The sequence below is a fragment of the Cydia splendana genome, chromosome 4 (assembly GCF_910591565.1).
Source record: "Cydia splendana chromosome 4, ilCydSple1.2, whole genome shotgun sequence".
NCBI lineage: Eukaryota > Metazoa > Arthropoda > Insecta > Lepidoptera > Tortricidae > Cydia > Cydia splendana.
The window spans coordinates 9,587,491-9,605,893 of record NC_085963.1 but is presented as its reverse complement, the minus strand read 5'-3'; the positions used below and the strand labels follow the sequence as shown (position 1 = coordinate 9,605,893).

General features: G+C 40.6%; 2 protein-coding genes across 2 annotated transcripts in view; both read left to right on the top strand.

The window, feature by feature from the left end:
- Positions 1-18,403, top strand: part of LOC134789834 (tumor protein D54) — a 222,948-nt gene that overhangs the window by 62,096 nt on the left and 142,449 nt on the right. The gene's annotated exons all lie outside the window — the stretch shown is intronic.
- LOC134789813 (uncharacterized) lies at positions 172-16,660 on the top strand. Its single transcript, XM_063760464.1, has 18 exons — positions 172-190; positions 277-611; positions 1,180-1,341; positions 1,782-3,648; positions 4,334-4,529; positions 5,152-5,397; positions 5,490-5,945; positions 6,238-6,573; positions 6,656-6,808; positions 6,888-7,012; positions 7,095-7,589; positions 7,674-7,960; positions 8,234-8,346; positions 8,663-8,871; positions 9,620-9,830; positions 13,110-13,296; positions 14,123-14,286; positions 14,810-16,660. The coding sequence occupies exons 2-18, from the start codon at positions 479-481 to the stop codon at positions 15,011-15,013; spliced, it is 5,544 nt and encodes a 1,847-aa protein (XP_063616534.1). The 5' UTR covers positions 172-190; positions 277-478; the 3' UTR covers positions 15,014-16,660.

The following is an 18,403-nucleotide window of genomic DNA, read 5'->3' as shown; positions in this document are numbered from 1 at the left end:
ATCGCACCGATAAGTGAGAGCGAGAAAGAGATAACTGTTTGTTTGTCTGATAAATAGAGAACGTACGATGAGTGACAAATGTTGGAGAATGTAAACACGTCTTTACCATAGACAAAGATCGATAATGTTTATTTTTTATTTGTTATCTGTCACATGCCAAAAAAAATAGAGGCGAGGCGACTCTTGCGAGGTTATAATTTAATTTGTTTTTCTTATTACATACGTAATGACAGTATCAATAGGCATCTAAAACTTCTAATTTCTTTAAATTTACAGCTGAAATACAATTGTACACATCGTGAGGACAATTAATCGTGCAAAAGCTTTGTGACTCGCGAGCCCTGCTGTGGATTGATTTCAAAATGGCGTCAAGCGCGTTGCTTGCTAGAATGCGTCATTTATAGAAGCGGTGCATGTGTATTTCTACAATGGTTTAAAAATAGAGGACTTGCATAAGTTGCATGGATTACAATGAAAAATGTCGAATACAGTGATAACGAACTACACGGACCTAAATGGGCCTTCCACGAAGGCTGATAGTTCTGTTGTTGTTATTGTAAACAAGGATGGATCTCTTTCTGTGGATCAAAACTTACTTGGAACTTTAATGGGTACGTGTTTAATAATATCAGTGTTTAATTAGTGTGCTTTTGTTTTCAATTCGTGTATAAGGTGCCTTTTTTGTGCAATAGTCGCTAACAAACAGTACGACACCCAAGCGACGCCCGCCGTGACGCTTCTCATTTACCCAACGAATTTTTAGAATATTCAAGTTTTATTTTATATTTGTACGCTTATCTGTTTGACTTTATCAGGTTTTAATGTTTTACAACCATACAAATCGATTTCTTATCGGAATTTCTCAAATAATCCCTGTTGAATTACTGTTTAAGTAAAAAGATTTTTAAGGAGTTAAGGCGATATTTTACGAGATATGACTATTGTTATTAAATTTTCCTCTTGTCTCCTTCTTTTCTTTTATCAATACAACTACGATTATACATCGTAAATAATCAATAATTACAATTAATTACTCTACGCAGTTTTGGCGCCAATTTTTTTTCTTCCGATTATTTTATTGTTGACAAAATATATTTAATTTTATTTTATTACTAATGGTAACGCATGCATAAATACTAAATTATACACATTTTAATTGAATTCCGCATATATTTTAAGGAACGGATGGATCACAAGCTGCTGGAATAAGTGTAGTTCGGGTAGGACATGAAGGCAAGCCTGATGATGCCACTGACTCTGAGGGAGAGGATGACAAAATACCACACGTAACACTTTCAGTTGACAGTTATTATGATGAGCCTAATAGCATCATAAAGTATGGTAAGTACTTAAAAAATGCAGAAATGTATGTATTTTTTTGCCTTGTATCTCTTTCTCTGTGAAGCTTAAAATTTAAAGAGCAAAGTATCCGTACCATACATGTATTGACATGTACAGTACGGACAAGTGCGATCGAAATGACGATACCAAAAAATCTAAATTTTGTGTGATGTAATGAATGGAAGAGCAAATGGGGTTTCCATACTGGGGAGTGGTATTAGGCGGGGTTCTGGGGCCTGCCCATGTTTTGCCGTAACACATCCTAGTTTGAATATTATTGGGACAGTGCCCATATGTTTTTCTAGTTTCAAAGTTATAGATACTTGATTTTTTATACCTATATAGTTCCCTATTCTACATTTGCTGCCCTTATTTTGATGTACTCATATTTGTTTTTTTGTTTATTTACTGCACTAATTTAAATCCTTTTCTACTTACAGATAGTGGAGCTGAAATGTTGCAATCATTGAGAATAGAAACAAGAGAGAATAGTCTGATTGGGTTTCATAATGATCATTGTTACACATCTCTCACATCTCCGAGCCAGTCTCTTCCACAGAGAACTGACAGCTTTGCCAGCTATGATGATCCCGTTATTGAGATCACACACACTCCACCTCCAAAACCAGTCCCAAGTGCAAAGAAAATCACAATATTGGAACAACAAATCATACCCAAAGGCAGAAAAATTGCTATAAATCCTCAGGAAGGTATTATCTTGAAGGGAAATGATGTATTAACAAAACCATTGCCAGTCTTGACTAAATCAAAATATGCCACTGAACCAGAAAAGAGTACATCGAGTCAGCCTAAAAGTGAGGAAGAAAATGAGTCATCATCTGCAAGCTCCTCTGCCGGTGCAATTTCTGACAGAGACTCTGATTCAGACTATAAAGATACAAAAGACAGGTCAGGACCTCCCAAGTTGCGTAAAACAAAATTAAAACCTCGAATTCTAAAGAGTGCCCAAGCCGCTAAAGCCAAAGTTAGCCCTAAAGTGGCTGCCAGATTGAAGTCTAACAAAAGTCTTGTTAAACGAGAAATTAAAGAAAAAATCATCAGTAAAAATGTACCAGAAAAGAAGCAAGTTTCTTCAGATAATGTATTACAGAAGGAGAGTCCTGTTGTTGTACCTAAACTCAACCTTAGTGGCCATGAACTCAGCAGAGTTGTAGTAAAACCATCTTTAAAACCAATCAAAAAGGAAAAAAAAACACCTGCTCACGTTTCCGCCTTACTAACTGACATGACATCACTGTTCTCCACACCTGATGTAATTAGGAGGGTTTCAACTGAAAATAAACCACCTACTATAGGTGAGAGGGAACAAGTTGTAGCCGTCAAGAAACCGGACCCTGCTAAACCACAGGAGGGAGAAGAGAAGCCATCAGATGTGGTCAAAATTCTCGGAGCCATAGATAAAGCCGTTAGAAGCCATATAAAAAGTGTCGTTCCACAGAAAACATATTCCAAACAGAAAGATAAGGCGATCAATCCTTCCGATAAAGTATCTAAAGGCTACGATCTCATCGCACAAATCGATGATGCCAGTCTAGCGCAGATATTCCAAGACACTCCAGTTACAACTTTAAATAAAACTCAGCCCACTATTTCAACAATTCACACCATGAACAGCCCAAGTCTAGCCGGCCCGCTATCTCCCACTCTGGACCTACTCGGGGCCCTGCCGTCCGAGGAGGAAGGTTTGAGCGAGGACTTCCTGATGCACGTGGCCCAGCTGGTGGAGAGCTCAGAGAACCTCCAGGAGGTCCTGGACAAACAGGTCCTCGGCAAAGTGGACCCGGCCCCGGCACCCGCCGCGGCGACGACGCCGGCCGTGCAACCTCCGACGCCCCAAACGCCCGCATCGAGGAGTCTTCTATACCGACAAACACCACCGAAAGCGGTAAAAACCCTGCCGCCGCAAAAGAATCCGATCGAGATAGTGAGACGCGACGGTCGCGTTATCACATTGCCGCCGATAGAGGCGCCCGCCACGAGGTCATCGAAACGGAAGAGTCAAATGACGAGCCTGGAGCCCGCCGCCGCGGAGCCGCCCCGCCCGCCCTTGCCGGCGCCGCCCGCCCCGCACGTGGCCGCCCCGCACGTGGCCGCCTCGCACGTGGCCGCCCCGCACGTGGCCGCCCCGCCCGCGTCCGAGCCGGCGCAGCCGCCCGCCTCTAGGGCGTACGTCAACAAGAAGCTGCCGTCCAAGAAACCGGACCCGGCCGCGCCGCCGCCCTACGTTCCTGACAAAATATTTACGGAATCTCAGGAGAGCTGGAACTCGGAAGATGATCCTTATAGGTATATAAGAGACTGTACGAAACGGAAGGCCTTATTCATAAAGTTTTATAACATTATAAAAACATGCTATCATTCATAAAAGTCCAATTATATTCTCGTATCGATACGATACAATATAAATAATTACTGCACACTTCTATAAAATAAATCAATTTATACGAAAGACAACAGAAACACGAGCAGAGGTAAACAATGGGTGGTCTTATCGCTAAAAAGCGATTTATTCCAGACTACCTTTAGTCGAACCTCGTATCCCGCAAATTTCTCCAAATTTACCTGCAACGAATTATCCCTAAAGCTAATAGCAAATTGAAACACCTCATTATTTATGTTTTTAATATCCCTTTTTTCCAATCACAGTGATATGTAAAATATTGTTTAATCGACTATCGCTATTTGCTTGCTATTTGAGATATGTTATTTGATTTCCTTATCATTTGAAGGAGGTTTTATGAAATTACAATCTGAAAGTCTGACATAATTGATACATGAACCTCGTTGTTGTTTATAAATGACAACCTTTTTTTTAAACCTTAACACGGGAATTATGTCAAGTACACGTGTTCGGGATATCCTTTATCGAAACATTTTTGATATATTTCACGATATGAATGGGGCCGGAAATAATATTAATACATCAAAGTCGAATTATTTGCGTGATTACTTAAATTGTGCTTTTTTTTAGATTGTGGTGTATATGTAAACAGCCCCACAACAATCGCTTCATGATATGTTGCGACAGCTGCGAGGACTGGTTCCACGGCAAATGTGTTAACATTACCAAAGCGATGGGCCAGCAGATGGAGGAGGACGGCATCGAATGGCGATGTCCCAACTGTGTGAAAAAGACGAAACCTACTCCTAAAACTATCACAAATAAAGTGAGTAAATGTAATCGATTTTGCCTATTGGGTTATCAAGTTCTCATCTTCATATTATGCTTTTATTAGCCAAGATACAACATTGGTACAGTTACTTAAAACCGGGCAAGTGCGAGTCGGACTCGCACACGAAGGGTTCCATACCATAATGCAAAAAACGGTAAAAAAAAAACGGTCACCCATCCAAGTACTGACCCCGCCCGACGTTGCTTAACTTCGGTCAAAAATCACGTTTGTTGTATGGGAGCCCCACTTAAATCTTTATTTTATTCTGTTTTTAGTATTTGTTGTTATAGCGGCAACAGAAATACATCATCTGTGAAAATTTCAACTGTCTAGCTATCACGGTTCGTGAGATACAGCCTGGTGACAGACGGACGGACGGACGGACAGCGGAGTCTTAGTAATAGGGTCCCGTTTTACCCTTTGGGTACGGAACCCTAAAAAGTATGTTTTTTAAGAAATGTTGATGCTCAATGTTACTAACAATCTTAGGAGAATATCCTGTCAATGCCTAATGTCTTTAAAAGCTATGACAGATGAGCACTCTTAAACCTATTTGTTTTTGTCCTCATCATGAATCATGATTGTCTACTGATTGCTGACTTTTATTCTATTTTAGATGACAATTCAAAAGAAGCATGAAGTTGATACTGATCAATCACCACCTCTTCTCGTGTCGCCACCTGCGAGCAAAGCCATGTCATCAAAGACAAGTTGCATTGTATGTAAGAAGCCTGCTCGCGCCAGCAGCATTTACTGCAGCGACGCGTGTATTCTGAAGCACGCTCAAGACTCGTTGGGAAATCAAGCACCAGGGAAGCCAGATGGGGACAGAGATCATGATAAAACAAAATCAGATTCTAGAGTAAGCACAGTTTAATACTATCCTGAAATTTGGAATTACCCTATAATTGAATACATGGTAAGCAATTTTTATTTTCTATTTAATAATTTCAGGTAATTGTGTATGAAAGAAAGTCCGGCAGGGTACTCGCTGGACCAAATGCTCCCACTCCTGAGAACTTGAAAATTTGGCTGCAAAAGAATCCCACTTTTGAAGTCGTACGGCCAGGAACTCTCAGTGCTATTAAACCGAATGTAATGAAGAAGAAAGCAACAGCATCAGCAACAAAGGAACCAAGCAAAATACAAACAACACTTAATTTTGAACGAATTCCTAAAAAACCAGGGCTGCAAACTCCTAAAGAGCTCAAAGAGATTCCTCCTAAACTAATGTACGCAAGAGATGAGCCGAAAACTCTGACGTCACCGAAAACTCCAGTGACGCCGAAATCACAGCAGCCGCAGTTCCCTGACACTCCAAGAGCCAGTACGTCAGGCCTAAGAACTCTGGCTGAACCCAGAAAACTCGTTCGCACGGCTAACCGGTCAGCAAGCGAAAAAACAACTAAGGTAAGATTTTTTTATTGCATTAGTTAACCTTTTAACTGTCTTTGTATACTACACGTTATAATATCACGTCGCTACGTCGCTATAAATAAATGCATGACAAATCACGAGAACTAAGTGTCCTTGGCCATCAAAGGTTTAAATTAGTATTCAATCTGATAAAGTAAAAACTTACGTTCGTAAAACATTTTATGTGTGTATGGAAGATATTGTTCCATGCCTTATACGTAATGGCAATAACATTGATCGTGTTTGCACGTTGATTATAACTCTGCACGCTCATATTACGTTACAGGCACCATCAGTCTCGCCGGCCGCGGCGCGTAAAAAGGACACGCCGCCCGACACTAAAAACAAAATGAAGTCCGCGGAGCCCATCCGGGACAACGTGAGGAAAGCCTTGCAAGAACAAATGACTGTCCGCATGGCGGAGAACACAGGGCCCAAGTTTAGTGAAGGCGAGATAAAACAGTTCGCGTACGACACAGAGTACGAACTGCACGAGTTGTTCCGGGACGTCGGCATGAAGTATAAGGCGAAGTACAGGTCGCTAATGTTCAACATCAAAGATCGGAAAAATCTTTCATTGTGGCAGAAAATCTGTGATAAAACTATAACACCTAAGCAATTGGTATGTATTCTTTTATTCTCATTATTTACATGATGATGCAAGTTGATTAGTATCAGCACGTTTTAATTCATCCGTGTTTTAGGTACGTTTGTCGCCAGAGGAATTAGCTAGTCAGGAGTTGGCACAATGGAGAGACAAGGAAGCGAAATATCAGTTGGAGTTAATAAAGAAATCGGAACTGGATCTATTGGCTGCCAGTAAAACATATGTTCTTAAGACACATAAGGGTGAAGAGGTAACATATTTATTACATACCTACTTTATTATTGTCGGATCAATGAATGAACAATTTATAATTTTTATTATTATTCTAGGTAATGGAGACAAAAGAATCTGTTTCCACCGAGTTGGACCCGAACGTGCCAGTAGAAGATTTGGTCTCTGCTTTGAATGACTCAACAGCTACTGAAGAACCGTCAAAAGACTTCTCCTCTGAAACGTAAGTGTCGTTACAAATTGTAATTTATACTCTATGCCTATATTTATGTACGGAATATTAATAAGTCTACCTTCCGTTCCAGCACTGAAAGTCCTGTGAAACCCGACTCTAAAAAACATAGTAGTAAGAAAAGCGCAAAAGATTCTTCCCATTCCAAAAAAAGTAGTCGAGAATCAAAACGAGACTCGGAAAGCAGAAAATCACGATCGTCAAGAAGAAAGTCGGACGGGAAAGATAAAGGTGAAAGACGTACGCGAAGATCGGAAAAGAGGACGAGAGCCGCCTCCAAAGAGAGGTCGAGGCGAGACTCTTCCAAAGAGAAAGACACCGAGCGCAGTAGGCGAAGATCGCGGTCGAGAACTAAGTCGAAAAAGCGGTCGAAGTCTCGAGAACATTCCAGGTCGGTCTCCCAGAGTCGAGACGGGGCGCGCTCGCGCCGCCACTCGCGCCGCTCCAAGTCCAAGGAGCCCTCGCGGCGCCGGAACAGCTCGCGGTCCAAGCATAGGACCAGCATCGACGACAAGGCCAAACATCGCTCTAGATCTCAAGAAGTGGTTTACACTAAGAGCAAAAATGAGTAAGTATTATTATTTGCTGTTTTTGTCGCCGTATAGTATATTGATTAACGACTATGTTTTGATCATCGTTTACTTTCCTGTAGATCTACAGATTCCGATTCATTGGAGAGGCCAAAGTCTGCGATGCTGAAGGAAGCCCACCCCGAATATGACCCACACGAACCCATGATCACTTCCGCGTTCTCCGAAGAGGACCTCAGGAAATCCCGGGACGATGTGTATGAAGATAGCTATAACAAGAATGAGATCGTAGATTACGGCAACACGGATTACGACCCGACGAAAACTTTCGCGGTGGATGCTAGTTTATTGCCCGGTACCACTTTCGCCTCACCAAAACCTAGTTCTGAAAAACTGGAGAAAGTTGCAGGTAATATAACAAATATCTTGTTCGTTTATGGGCCAATCAACATGTTTTTTGTTACGATTGTTACATTTACTTCTAAACAATGCTGTTACATTTACTTTTCTTGTTTGGCTAGCAGATAGCCTATAAAGAAATAGTCTATCCAATCCTGCGATGAAATACCATTATAATGGCTTCTATTTATAAGTGACCCAGGTGACGTAACCATGGCAACGATTTTCGCAAAGAAAGTTGTATCACCTATATATATTTCTTTAAAACTAGTATCGGTTACAGAGGCAGAGAGCGACCAGGAGCCCAGCAGCACGGTGGAGCACTCGTCGGCGCCGGTGTGGAACGGCTGCATCAACATGGTGGACGTGGCGCGCTTCTACGTCGCCGCACATGAGGTCTGTTTGCATCACGACTTTGTACCTACTCACAGTACTTAGTAAAAATAATGCAAAATGTCGACAGAAAGTGCAAAAAAGACATATGGGCTGGCTGGCCACTCGAAGTGATTTGTCTATCAATCGAGGCGTGGTTGAGGCTTAAATATTTGTGAAGAACACTTCTTCTCTAGTCGTATTTAATTGAATTTGGTATAATCTAATCTTGATACCTTTTATTGCACTCGACGTGTCAAAGGTCTATCTAATGGCTATATTTGGAATACAAACATCAGTAAGTGAAAATTCAAAATGTTTAATTTCTTTATGTTTATAGGTGTCCGGAACAGCCGCGGATATAGAGGAAGATCTCAGCACGGAATTGGACATCGTGGGCAGGATAAACCCCGACACGGTGTGGGACTACATCAGCAAGATGAAGAGAGCTAGCAATAAAGACATAATCATATTAAAGTTGCAGGCTGCCAACGACGAAGAAAAAATGCAGTATATAGCTCTATACAGCTATCTCAGTAGTAGGAATAGGTGTGTCTTTATTTACCCTCACCTTGATCCAATATAAAAACCGCATCGGTCGATTTCACTGTGTTATTTTAAATCACATATGGCTGGCTCTGGCGAGACACGGGATTTTTTTAAATGTATTGTACAGTACAGCACGAAATCATTGTCATACGTTCAAATTAGACGGCAGGGTAGGTAAGGGTGGTATTCCACCTGTCCAATGTCATTGCGTCTCACTCTCTCATTCAGCAGAAATGTGAGACGCAATACACATCGGACAAAGAAATTGGATAGATCGTCAGGTGATAAGCAAAATTCACTAATTACTAAAAAAAATATTAAACAAAAATCAACCTTATCTAGGTACTAATATGGTTCACTATGGCTATTAACTTGTGGTAGTAATTAGTGAGTTTTGGTTGTCACCTGACGAGACGGAATACCACCCTAACGAATAAGAATCGTACAGTCGACGCTAAAAATATTTTTACACTTGCACCTTACCCCTTTCTGATAAGGTGGAAAATGTAATCATATCTTTAACGTCGACTGTAAAAAAATCACAGAATGAAATTGACCCGATTGCGTCGATATCAAATGTAAAACTACGTCGAAGCAAAACAAATATTAGTATGAACGTAGCTTCAAACATGCAGTTAGGCATTTCATTTGTTTTGTGGTTTTCCGGAACACTACCTTATTCAATAGTAAAACAAAGCGGCTCGGATGTAAGTTCGAGTAGAGAGGATTGACACGGGTGTGGTTGCAGGCTGGGCGTGGTGCGCGTGGTGAACACGACGCTGGTGAAGGACTTCTACATCGTGCCGCTGCCGGCGCACACGGCGCTGCCGGCCGTGCTGCTGCCGCTGGACGGGCCGGGGCTGGGCGAGGCGCGCACGCACCTGCTGGTGGCCATCGTCATCCGCCAGCGCAAGAAGCGCGCGGCCGCGCAGCCGCCCCAGGCACCGCCGCCCGCCAAGGTACGTCACTCCATATAGAACCGATAGTAAAACATGTAAATACGAAGACGATAAATATAAATGACATTTTCCCGAGTGGTTTCATTGCTTTATATGACCCTATTTATTTATTTGTATATTGTGTCTGTTTTCCCAAATGTGATAAATGTTTTAAAATATTAGGTTTTTGTAAATTATACTCGTTTTTTTTTAATCATGATAAAGCTAGATAGATTTATTTTAAGCTCAAATGCATGTGAATTTGTGTGACTTTGACGACAAATATAAGTGAGATTTTGTCTAGTGGTTTCATTGCTGTATACTTACCCTATTTATTTATCTAGTGTCCCGATTACAATAACGTTAATCGAGTCCATCGAGTGATCGAGTCATAAACAACCTCCACTAATTAAATCAGCATGATGAATACCTAGGTACTAAATTGCATGAAATTAAGATTGCTCTGCGATATATCACACTTACGAGGTATTCACATTTGTTCATGACCAATTACCAGTAGGCAGGACATTTAAAAAAAATCCTACCGGAAATAAAGTACCTCATGTGTATAGCCTGGACAAACGATTCACCAATTCTAAGAAACAAAAATTTAGAACGAGTGTTTTGATGACATGGACTTGCTAATGAACGATTTTGTAATTGGGCGCATACGTTATGACTTATGAGTCAGCTTTCCTTAACGCTTCCGTGTCATGATTTATGATTTTATTAGTGGTACCTTGATAAACATGTTGTGCGCACAGACAACAGAACTAAGTAGTTATTTTATTCGGTTAAATGCGATTTAGTTTAACCATTTTATTTTATGTTCATCATTGCTCACGTATACACTAATTTAGGATAGGCTTTTTTTTTTTTTTATAGGGACATTCTTACACAAATTGACTAAGCCCCACGGTAAGCTCAAGAAGGCTTAAAGGCCCCTGTACACAGTGGGCCAGCGCCGGCCACTCCAAGGGACGCATTTATGCGTTAGAGGGAGCAAGTGATATTGCTATCTCATTCTACCGCATGGCTGCGTCCCTTGGAGTGACCCTTGGTGTGTACAGGGGCCTTTAGGCTAGTATGTTGAAATTGTTCAATAAATTATTTACCTACCCTCAGAGGGTTTCCAAAAATTCACTATCAGTGGATCGACAGACTTTGGTAACTGTATTTATTTACGAAAGTTAAAAAATATATAGACCGAAGAGTTTTTTTCTGGCATATTCTAAAATTATTTGTTGTGGAGTCTGAAATTAAGTGTAATGTTGTGCTTGAGTGTAGTTACTAAAAAGGTGGTGAAAATAAACCTTGATAACAATTTATAGGGTAGGTTTAATATATTAACGAAAGTTTTTTAGTATCCATTTATTTATTAAATACTTATTGACGAACTGCTAGTATTTTTTACCATCTAACACTAATAAGATGTTTTGGGAAAACTTCGAAAGCGGGGTAATTTTGAAAATAGTAAATATCTACAACTAAGCAACAATAAGCAAGATGCCTCGGTAAGCGTTGCATTGTAGTAGCGTAAGTCTTAGATATAAAAAGTTTGGAATGCTTCTGATTTTATAGATATTTGCTATTTTTAAGATTATCCTGCTTTTGAAGTTACGAGTCTGGAAGAGTCTGAGGTCAGATATTAACGATAAAATTGTATGTCCTAACCCAACTAACAATTTGAGGCAAAATTTAGGTTTATACGACCAAATTTTATGGTCGTATAAACGTCGTATATACGTTTATACGACGCGATTTGGGCGCAGCTTATTCAACTTAAAGTCGTATAAAAGTTGAGTAATGGTCGTTTTAATACCTATTTAGTTGCATAGTCGTCGTATATGCGTCGCCGATTCGACACTTCGTCGTATAAATAGTAACTACTACGACGCTTAATCGACTTAAGGAAGAGTAGTGGTGAGAAATACGATATTTATACGACTTTAAGTTGAGTTATTGCCGCTTAAAGGTCGTATAAATAACTTATTTCTTCAACGCAAGTTCCGCTTCGGCTTGTGTCAAAAATTACATCAATATTAACAGCAAGTGGTGTGGAATTGTATCTTTGAAAGAAGGTATAAGTAGCCATTTTTTTTAAGTTGGTGGTTTATGATATAGGAGACAAAAGTGTATAATTTATATCTGTAAACTACTGCGCAGTTAAATTTACTGATGTTTACTATATAAGTTTATAACTAATTATTGATGCGCTTTTAAAATTCTTACTTATTTAATTATTTTAATTAACAAATTATTAAGCAGATGCCTTATAGGACAGTTATACAACTTGAGGTTGTATAATCTATACGTTTGATTTGGAATAGTCGCCATAGCTTTTCAAAAGTTGTATAAAAGTTTATTTTACCACATCTATTCGACTGTTGATTGAATAGCGGTAGTATAGTAGCACTTTTGCTACTTAAATACGGATAGGGGTCGCCATTGTAACAGTTAGTCGACTGTTCTATAAGGAACACTTTTACGACGTGTATGCAACTATTAGTAGTTTAAAAGTCGCATAATGGTTATTCATACCACAAAATTGTCGTGACGACATTATTACGACCGTAATAATGAGGACCTCTATGCGACCAACTGTCGTGTAAGAAAGTTCTATAGGAGTCGTCGTGATACCTACTATACGACTGTCATATAAAATGGTAGAATAAACGTTTATTCGACCTTGCTATACGACAATAAGTTTACCGACTATTAGTCGTATAAAATGGTAGAATAAACGTTTATTCGACCTTGCTATACGACAATAAGTTTACCAACTATTAGTCGTATAAAATGGTAGAATAAACGTTTATTCGACCTTGCTATACGACTACAAGTTTCACCGACTATTTCGTTGTATAAAATGGTAGAATAAACATTTATTCGACCTTGCTACACGACAATAAGTTTATCTAGTTGCATAATGCACCATTAGTCAAAATGACGACTCTTATGCTACTTTTATAATACTTCAAGTCGTATAGCTACTTGATATACGACCAAATTGTTTGTTGGGAAGTTGCAATAATTTTCTTCTGTTATGGGATCACTGCTTTCGATTGTTATTATTATCCTAAGATGGTCTATGTTCTACGCCATTCGTATTTGGACTATTTTTTAAATCGAACAAGGTGGCAAAAATAGTCCGCCTCATCAGGCATCGTTGCGGTTACAGTAAACTATGGACGCCAGCACCCCTGTCACATGCGTGGCGTTCCCGATTCTTCGTAATCCTGTACACGTATCTAGAATTTCTAGATGGTATTTGTTTAACGTTCCATATTACGTTCGCAGCAAGTCCGGCGGTCGTCGCGCAAGCGGTCGTACACGCCGCCGGTGCTGGCGGCGACGGCGGCGGCGGCGGCGGGCACGTCGTACACGCCGCCCGCGTCGCCCCGCCGCCGCGCGCTGCCGCTGCCCGCCGCCTACACCTCGCCCAAGCTCTCCACCTCCGTCAAGGACAAGATAGCCGCCACACTAGGTGAGTTAAGCGGTATCCAGACGGGATGATCAAATCGACCGATTTCATCAGAAATTAAATTGGCGTCAATCTCCAATTTAATCAGCAATTTTAGATTTATGGTGATATTAGGGCCCTCTAAATTGAAAAAATGCCCCAGAACGAGAAGACTGGCGTCACAAATTGGTATTCTTGCATCCGTACCTCATTTTATCGGTTATATCGGTCATTGGCGAAAAATTGACTAGTTTGGATACGTCTTTATGTGCCAGTTTACAGGGCAGTAAACAACTAAGTTTGCCAATTACATTATTTATTTATTTGACCTTTAGGTACAAAGACAATAGGCACAACACACTTAAGGCGTTCTCGATCAGGCAACCATTCAATCAAACAATACAACAAAGAAAATTACTGAAACAGGATTCAACTGTGGCACTTGATTAACTCGATACGCCAACCTACCTTGTTCATTGTGTGCGTAGCCAGGCGTGGCTTCGTCCACGATTTCGTCGCTTTGCAACAGGTAGCTAAAAGTACATCCGTTCCACACCAATTTCGGTGGCTAGCCATAAGCCGCGCGTGGCGCTGTCGCCACCTAGCGGCCATATCCGTCCCGATCGTAACAGACGCGTTTTGTTAGTCTTCTGTACCTAGTACTATTATTTATTCTGTGGCGTAGCGAAGACTGCGGTGCAGAAGTTAGTGAGCAAGGAAAAATGAAGTTTAAATCTAAAACTCCCAAGTTTTTGGCTGGAAAATTGAATCCCCAGGAAAATGCGTGACAATTAGCCTGTTAATGACTCTTTATTGCAATAGATGTAACGTGAATGTTTGGTTTGTTCAGCGTCAGCAGACGACGAGGAGGCGTACAGCCCCGGCTCGTCCACCAGCAGCGGCAGCGGGCCCTCGTCGCTGCGCTGTAAGATGGAAGAGCTCAACCGCCAGATCGAGGAGCAGAAGCAGCAGATACGGAAGATGACGCAGGCAGACTCCTCTGCCGCCGGCGAGGTAAACATACACACTATTGTACTTGTTACCATGACAACACACTAATAATATTAGTTTAATACCGTTCGAGAAATGGGGCCACTAGACTCGAATACTAGACGCCGCGTCGAATTGTTGATGACTGTTATACATATAGTCCGACAAGAAATTGTAGACAATTACTGAGGGCGCCACTTCCTACGTAACTGTCACAGTTTTGACATAAAATGTACATGGCAACAGTTTAGCATGGCATTTTTTAGCTCCATTTTATTTAATTTCTACTATTTTATGTTGCTCTACATGTCATACTCATGAACGGTTGCCATCTGTGATTACCATTTACCTGTCTTATATCCATGGCTCTAATGTGTTTGTAACTAAATTCTTCGATTTTTACCACAGTCAACAAGTTATGTTGTTATTATTATATTATTGGCATTTATCATTTCATTTTGGGACTTAGATCTTAAGGCCCTTTGTAGTTAAGTTTTTTTAAAGAATATTAATTACATATAATTAATGTGTTGGTATGGTATTCCAGGACGAGGCGTACTCGCCGTCGCGGCCGATGACACCGCCGGACGCGGGTGCGGGTACGGGTACGGGCGTGGTGCCGCTGGCCGACATCGCGCTGCCGTCCAACCTTCAGGAGATCCTCGCCACCATCAAGCAGCGCTCCGAGCCCGCCGCCGCCGCCACCACCGCCGCCGACGTCGACATGCGACTGCCCCAGCAACTACCTTAGTCACCGGACCCGATAAAACTTACCGGAACCCTGATTATTTAGATGTATATGTATATACGTCACGTCAAAAGGCTCCACCCGGCGCCGCTGACGCGTTAGAGACCGGTCGAATTCGAACGCTAACTTTAATTTGACCACTCAAATTGCTCTGTCGACTGTCTTGTCGGACCATACCGCGCTAAAGTCGCATTTAGACGGGTCAAGAACTTGAATGCCATTTTCGATACGTTGCGGTATTTGGTCGTTCGACTGAATTCATTATATTCTGTAGTCTGTAGTTAGCAATATATTGAATATTGCTTGCAAGTTCTAGAACAGTCTAAATGGGGCTTAAGTTTGTGACCCTTCGTACATTGTTGTGATTACTTAAATTAATTAAGATATCGAGTAGTACGTGGCTCCCGTTATAATAGACTGCGATTTTTTTGTGAAAGGACATTGCGATTTTGAGTCAATCTAGACCTAGACTAAAATCAGATTGTATAGTGCTTTTAAGAACCCGTGGAGAATCATTCGGAAATGATGTGTATTTTTTTACGAAAGTGTTTGCGTTTATTTAGGACAATGTTGAGGCGGTGAATCAGTGTTATTTTACTTATTTCGGCATTGAAATTGTTAATTCGCGGTGAATAAATTTACTCTGTTTTTAATAATGAACTTTTAACTTAAGAGATAATACTATGATCTATAGTTAACTATAATCATAGAGAAAAAAATACATAGATTGTTCACTCCATACATCAGTTTTGGTGCCAAAAAGACTATTATTTTCATAGTCGACATCTAGCATCGAGTAGCGGAATTATCAGTACTGCTACTTGACAAGAGATGTTGCTCCAACCGGAAAGTCTTATGTTGTTGAGCATTAGGGTAAATTCCATTTCTGACCGCAGCTGAACTACTAGTACGAACGCGTCGGTGTTATTATCAATTTCCATAGTAAAATGAATGGTAGTGCTGCTGTCGTTGGAAATGGACTGTCACCTTTAGACTCTCCGGTCGGTGCTGCATCTATTGTCAATGTCGACTATGAAAATAACAGTCTTTTTGGTACCAAAACTGATTTATGGAGTGAGCACTCTTGTCTTACTATATTTCTCTATGCTATAATGAACATGTTGAAACATTGTCTTTGCCATTGGTGTAGTTATAATGCTGATTGTTTTACAGTAGGATGTAGTACAAGATTATTTATAAATAAATAGTGGTGTATAATTGCAGAGCATAATTTACTTATTCTGTACTTGTAGAGAGGAATGTATAAATGATTATGGTTTTATCCGCCTGCGTCGCGACGAGAGTCCATCTACTGTGTAGTGGTTATGTTGAGAGTATGTTATGTGTATATTTCTACTTTTGTAGACTAATTTAGATTTACTTTTTTATTACTTCAATGTACTAGTTATTACTTTAAATGTAAAACACGAACATGCATGCATGCTTAGCATGCAATCTTTTTGAGAATCTATGTGTGCAATAGATTGTATAAGAATGGTCAATGTTTGTATTGATTTAATAATATTAAGTGTCTATCACAATCTATACTTCAGTGATCAACATCAGACTGTAAATAGTTTAAACCTATAGTTATGAAATCTTTTAATGCTGTGTACAAAATTAAACATATATGGCACATTAGACTCGAAATATTGTTTTATTTTATATATATATAATATACTCTTAGTCCCTCACGAAGGAAAACGAAAGCAAAAGTTAACAGAAAACCCTACTTTACCGTAAATTATTAATCCTAACTGGACTATAATGGTTATTTACTCACGAAGTCTCTTCACTTTAGAGACATTTTTTAACTGTATTCCATGCTGTTCCAATCCAAGTTTTATTTTATAAAGAAAATCCAAATATAAGTTACATTTTAGCATGGAGTTCATTTTAGTGATTCAGTTCAACAACTATCACATTTTACGAAAGACCATTATAATTTGAACCTTAAATCGGAATACTAAGGTTGAAATTCTAACGACATGATGAAAAACTACGCTAGGATTAACCCTGCCCATAGCGACAACCTACTTGCCACCATAAAGAAAACAAAAACCCATCTCTACAATAAAGCCCCTGCTACACGGCAGCCGACAAGCCTACTAACCGTCTGACCTTGGTCTGTCCTTGGTGTGTGGGTCCGTTTGAGTTGTCTGGCTAGACGGTGGCAAACCACAGTGTGTTCAGTAGGGCTACCGCCAATACCGAAAATCGTCAATTGCGGGCATTTTTCTCTGTCACTCTAATTACGCCTTCATTGGAGTAAAAGAGTAAGATCCCCGCAATTTGCGAATTTCGGTTTTCGCGGTAGCCCCTCAGAACTCGCGGACGGACAACACGTATTGCAAGCGCACAAAATGGCCCCTAACCTTTCAGAAAGTTGGCGTGGCATTAGTACCTACTCAGTGGCGTATGGCCCTAAGGGCGGCGTATGCCACCCCTGGCGGATTGCATTTTGTTTTTCTTCCTTCACTTCTGGGGCAGCAAAACTTATTGGTCGCGGCGCCAAATTTCATAACCTACCTACTCATACTAGTGCAATGACAAAAAAATAAGTTTATGGCAAAAAAACAATTTTTGGTACAAGCTTTTATCGCTGACTGTACTTTTCTTTCCAGAGGCAACTAATACTCGTCGAGACAATTCTAAAAACCCCAAACACAATTAGGTCGCGTTGTTCTATCACAGGGTTCCTATGGCCACCTCCTGTCTCCATCATCAGATCAGCTCTATGGTACCATAATAATGCATTGTCACCCGACTTATATATGTATGCAAATTTTCAGCTCCATCGGAAACTAGAAAGTGGGTCTAATTTAACTTGCAAGATTTGACCCGTACAAACATATTTACATACTTACGATTAGGTATATTGCAAGTTAATAAAAAGTTTGTAAAAAAAGAAAAGGGTATATGAATGAAACGCTGGCTCAAAAAACGGCATTTGTTGAGTCATTTCAACTTAATGAACTCGCTGGACTACGCTACGGGGACATACATAACTTTCTGAGAATGAAGAGGAAAGTATTTGATAAATTATTAGAAATGCTACTGAGTACCCATGGCATGTCTATTAACCACACGAGCGCACACGGCGCGTCCTCCAAGCGAAATGGCCTAGTGCGGTCGGCGTCGGGCGGCTACACGGTTCCGGACCGACCGCTCAGACCGCGGTCGCTGAGGGGCTACCGCGAAAACCGAAATTCGCAAATTGCGGGGATCTTACTCTTTTACTCCAATGAAGGCGTAATAAGAGTGACAGAGAAAAATGCCCGCAATTGACGATTTTCGGTATTGGCGGTAGCCCTACTGGCGCGCGCTCGCATGCCAAGGGCGTCCGGAGGTCAAACGAAATTTTGTTGGTAACAACTGTCTACACGGTCCGGG

Bases quoted from the DNA above. Each gene is read 5' to 3' on its own strand.
- LOC134789813 (XM_063760464.1), top strand. From the start codon at position 479: ATGTCGAATACAGTGATAACGAACTACACGGACCTAAATGGGCCTTCC. The intron at 612-1,179 runs GTACGTGTTTAA...ATATATTTTAAG, and splicing joins CTTACTTGGAACTTTAATGG to GAACGGATGGATCACAAGCT. The intron at 6,574-6,655 runs GTATGTATTCTT...TCCGTGTTTTAG, and splicing joins CTATAACACCTAAGCAATTG to GTACGTTTGTCGCCAGAGGA.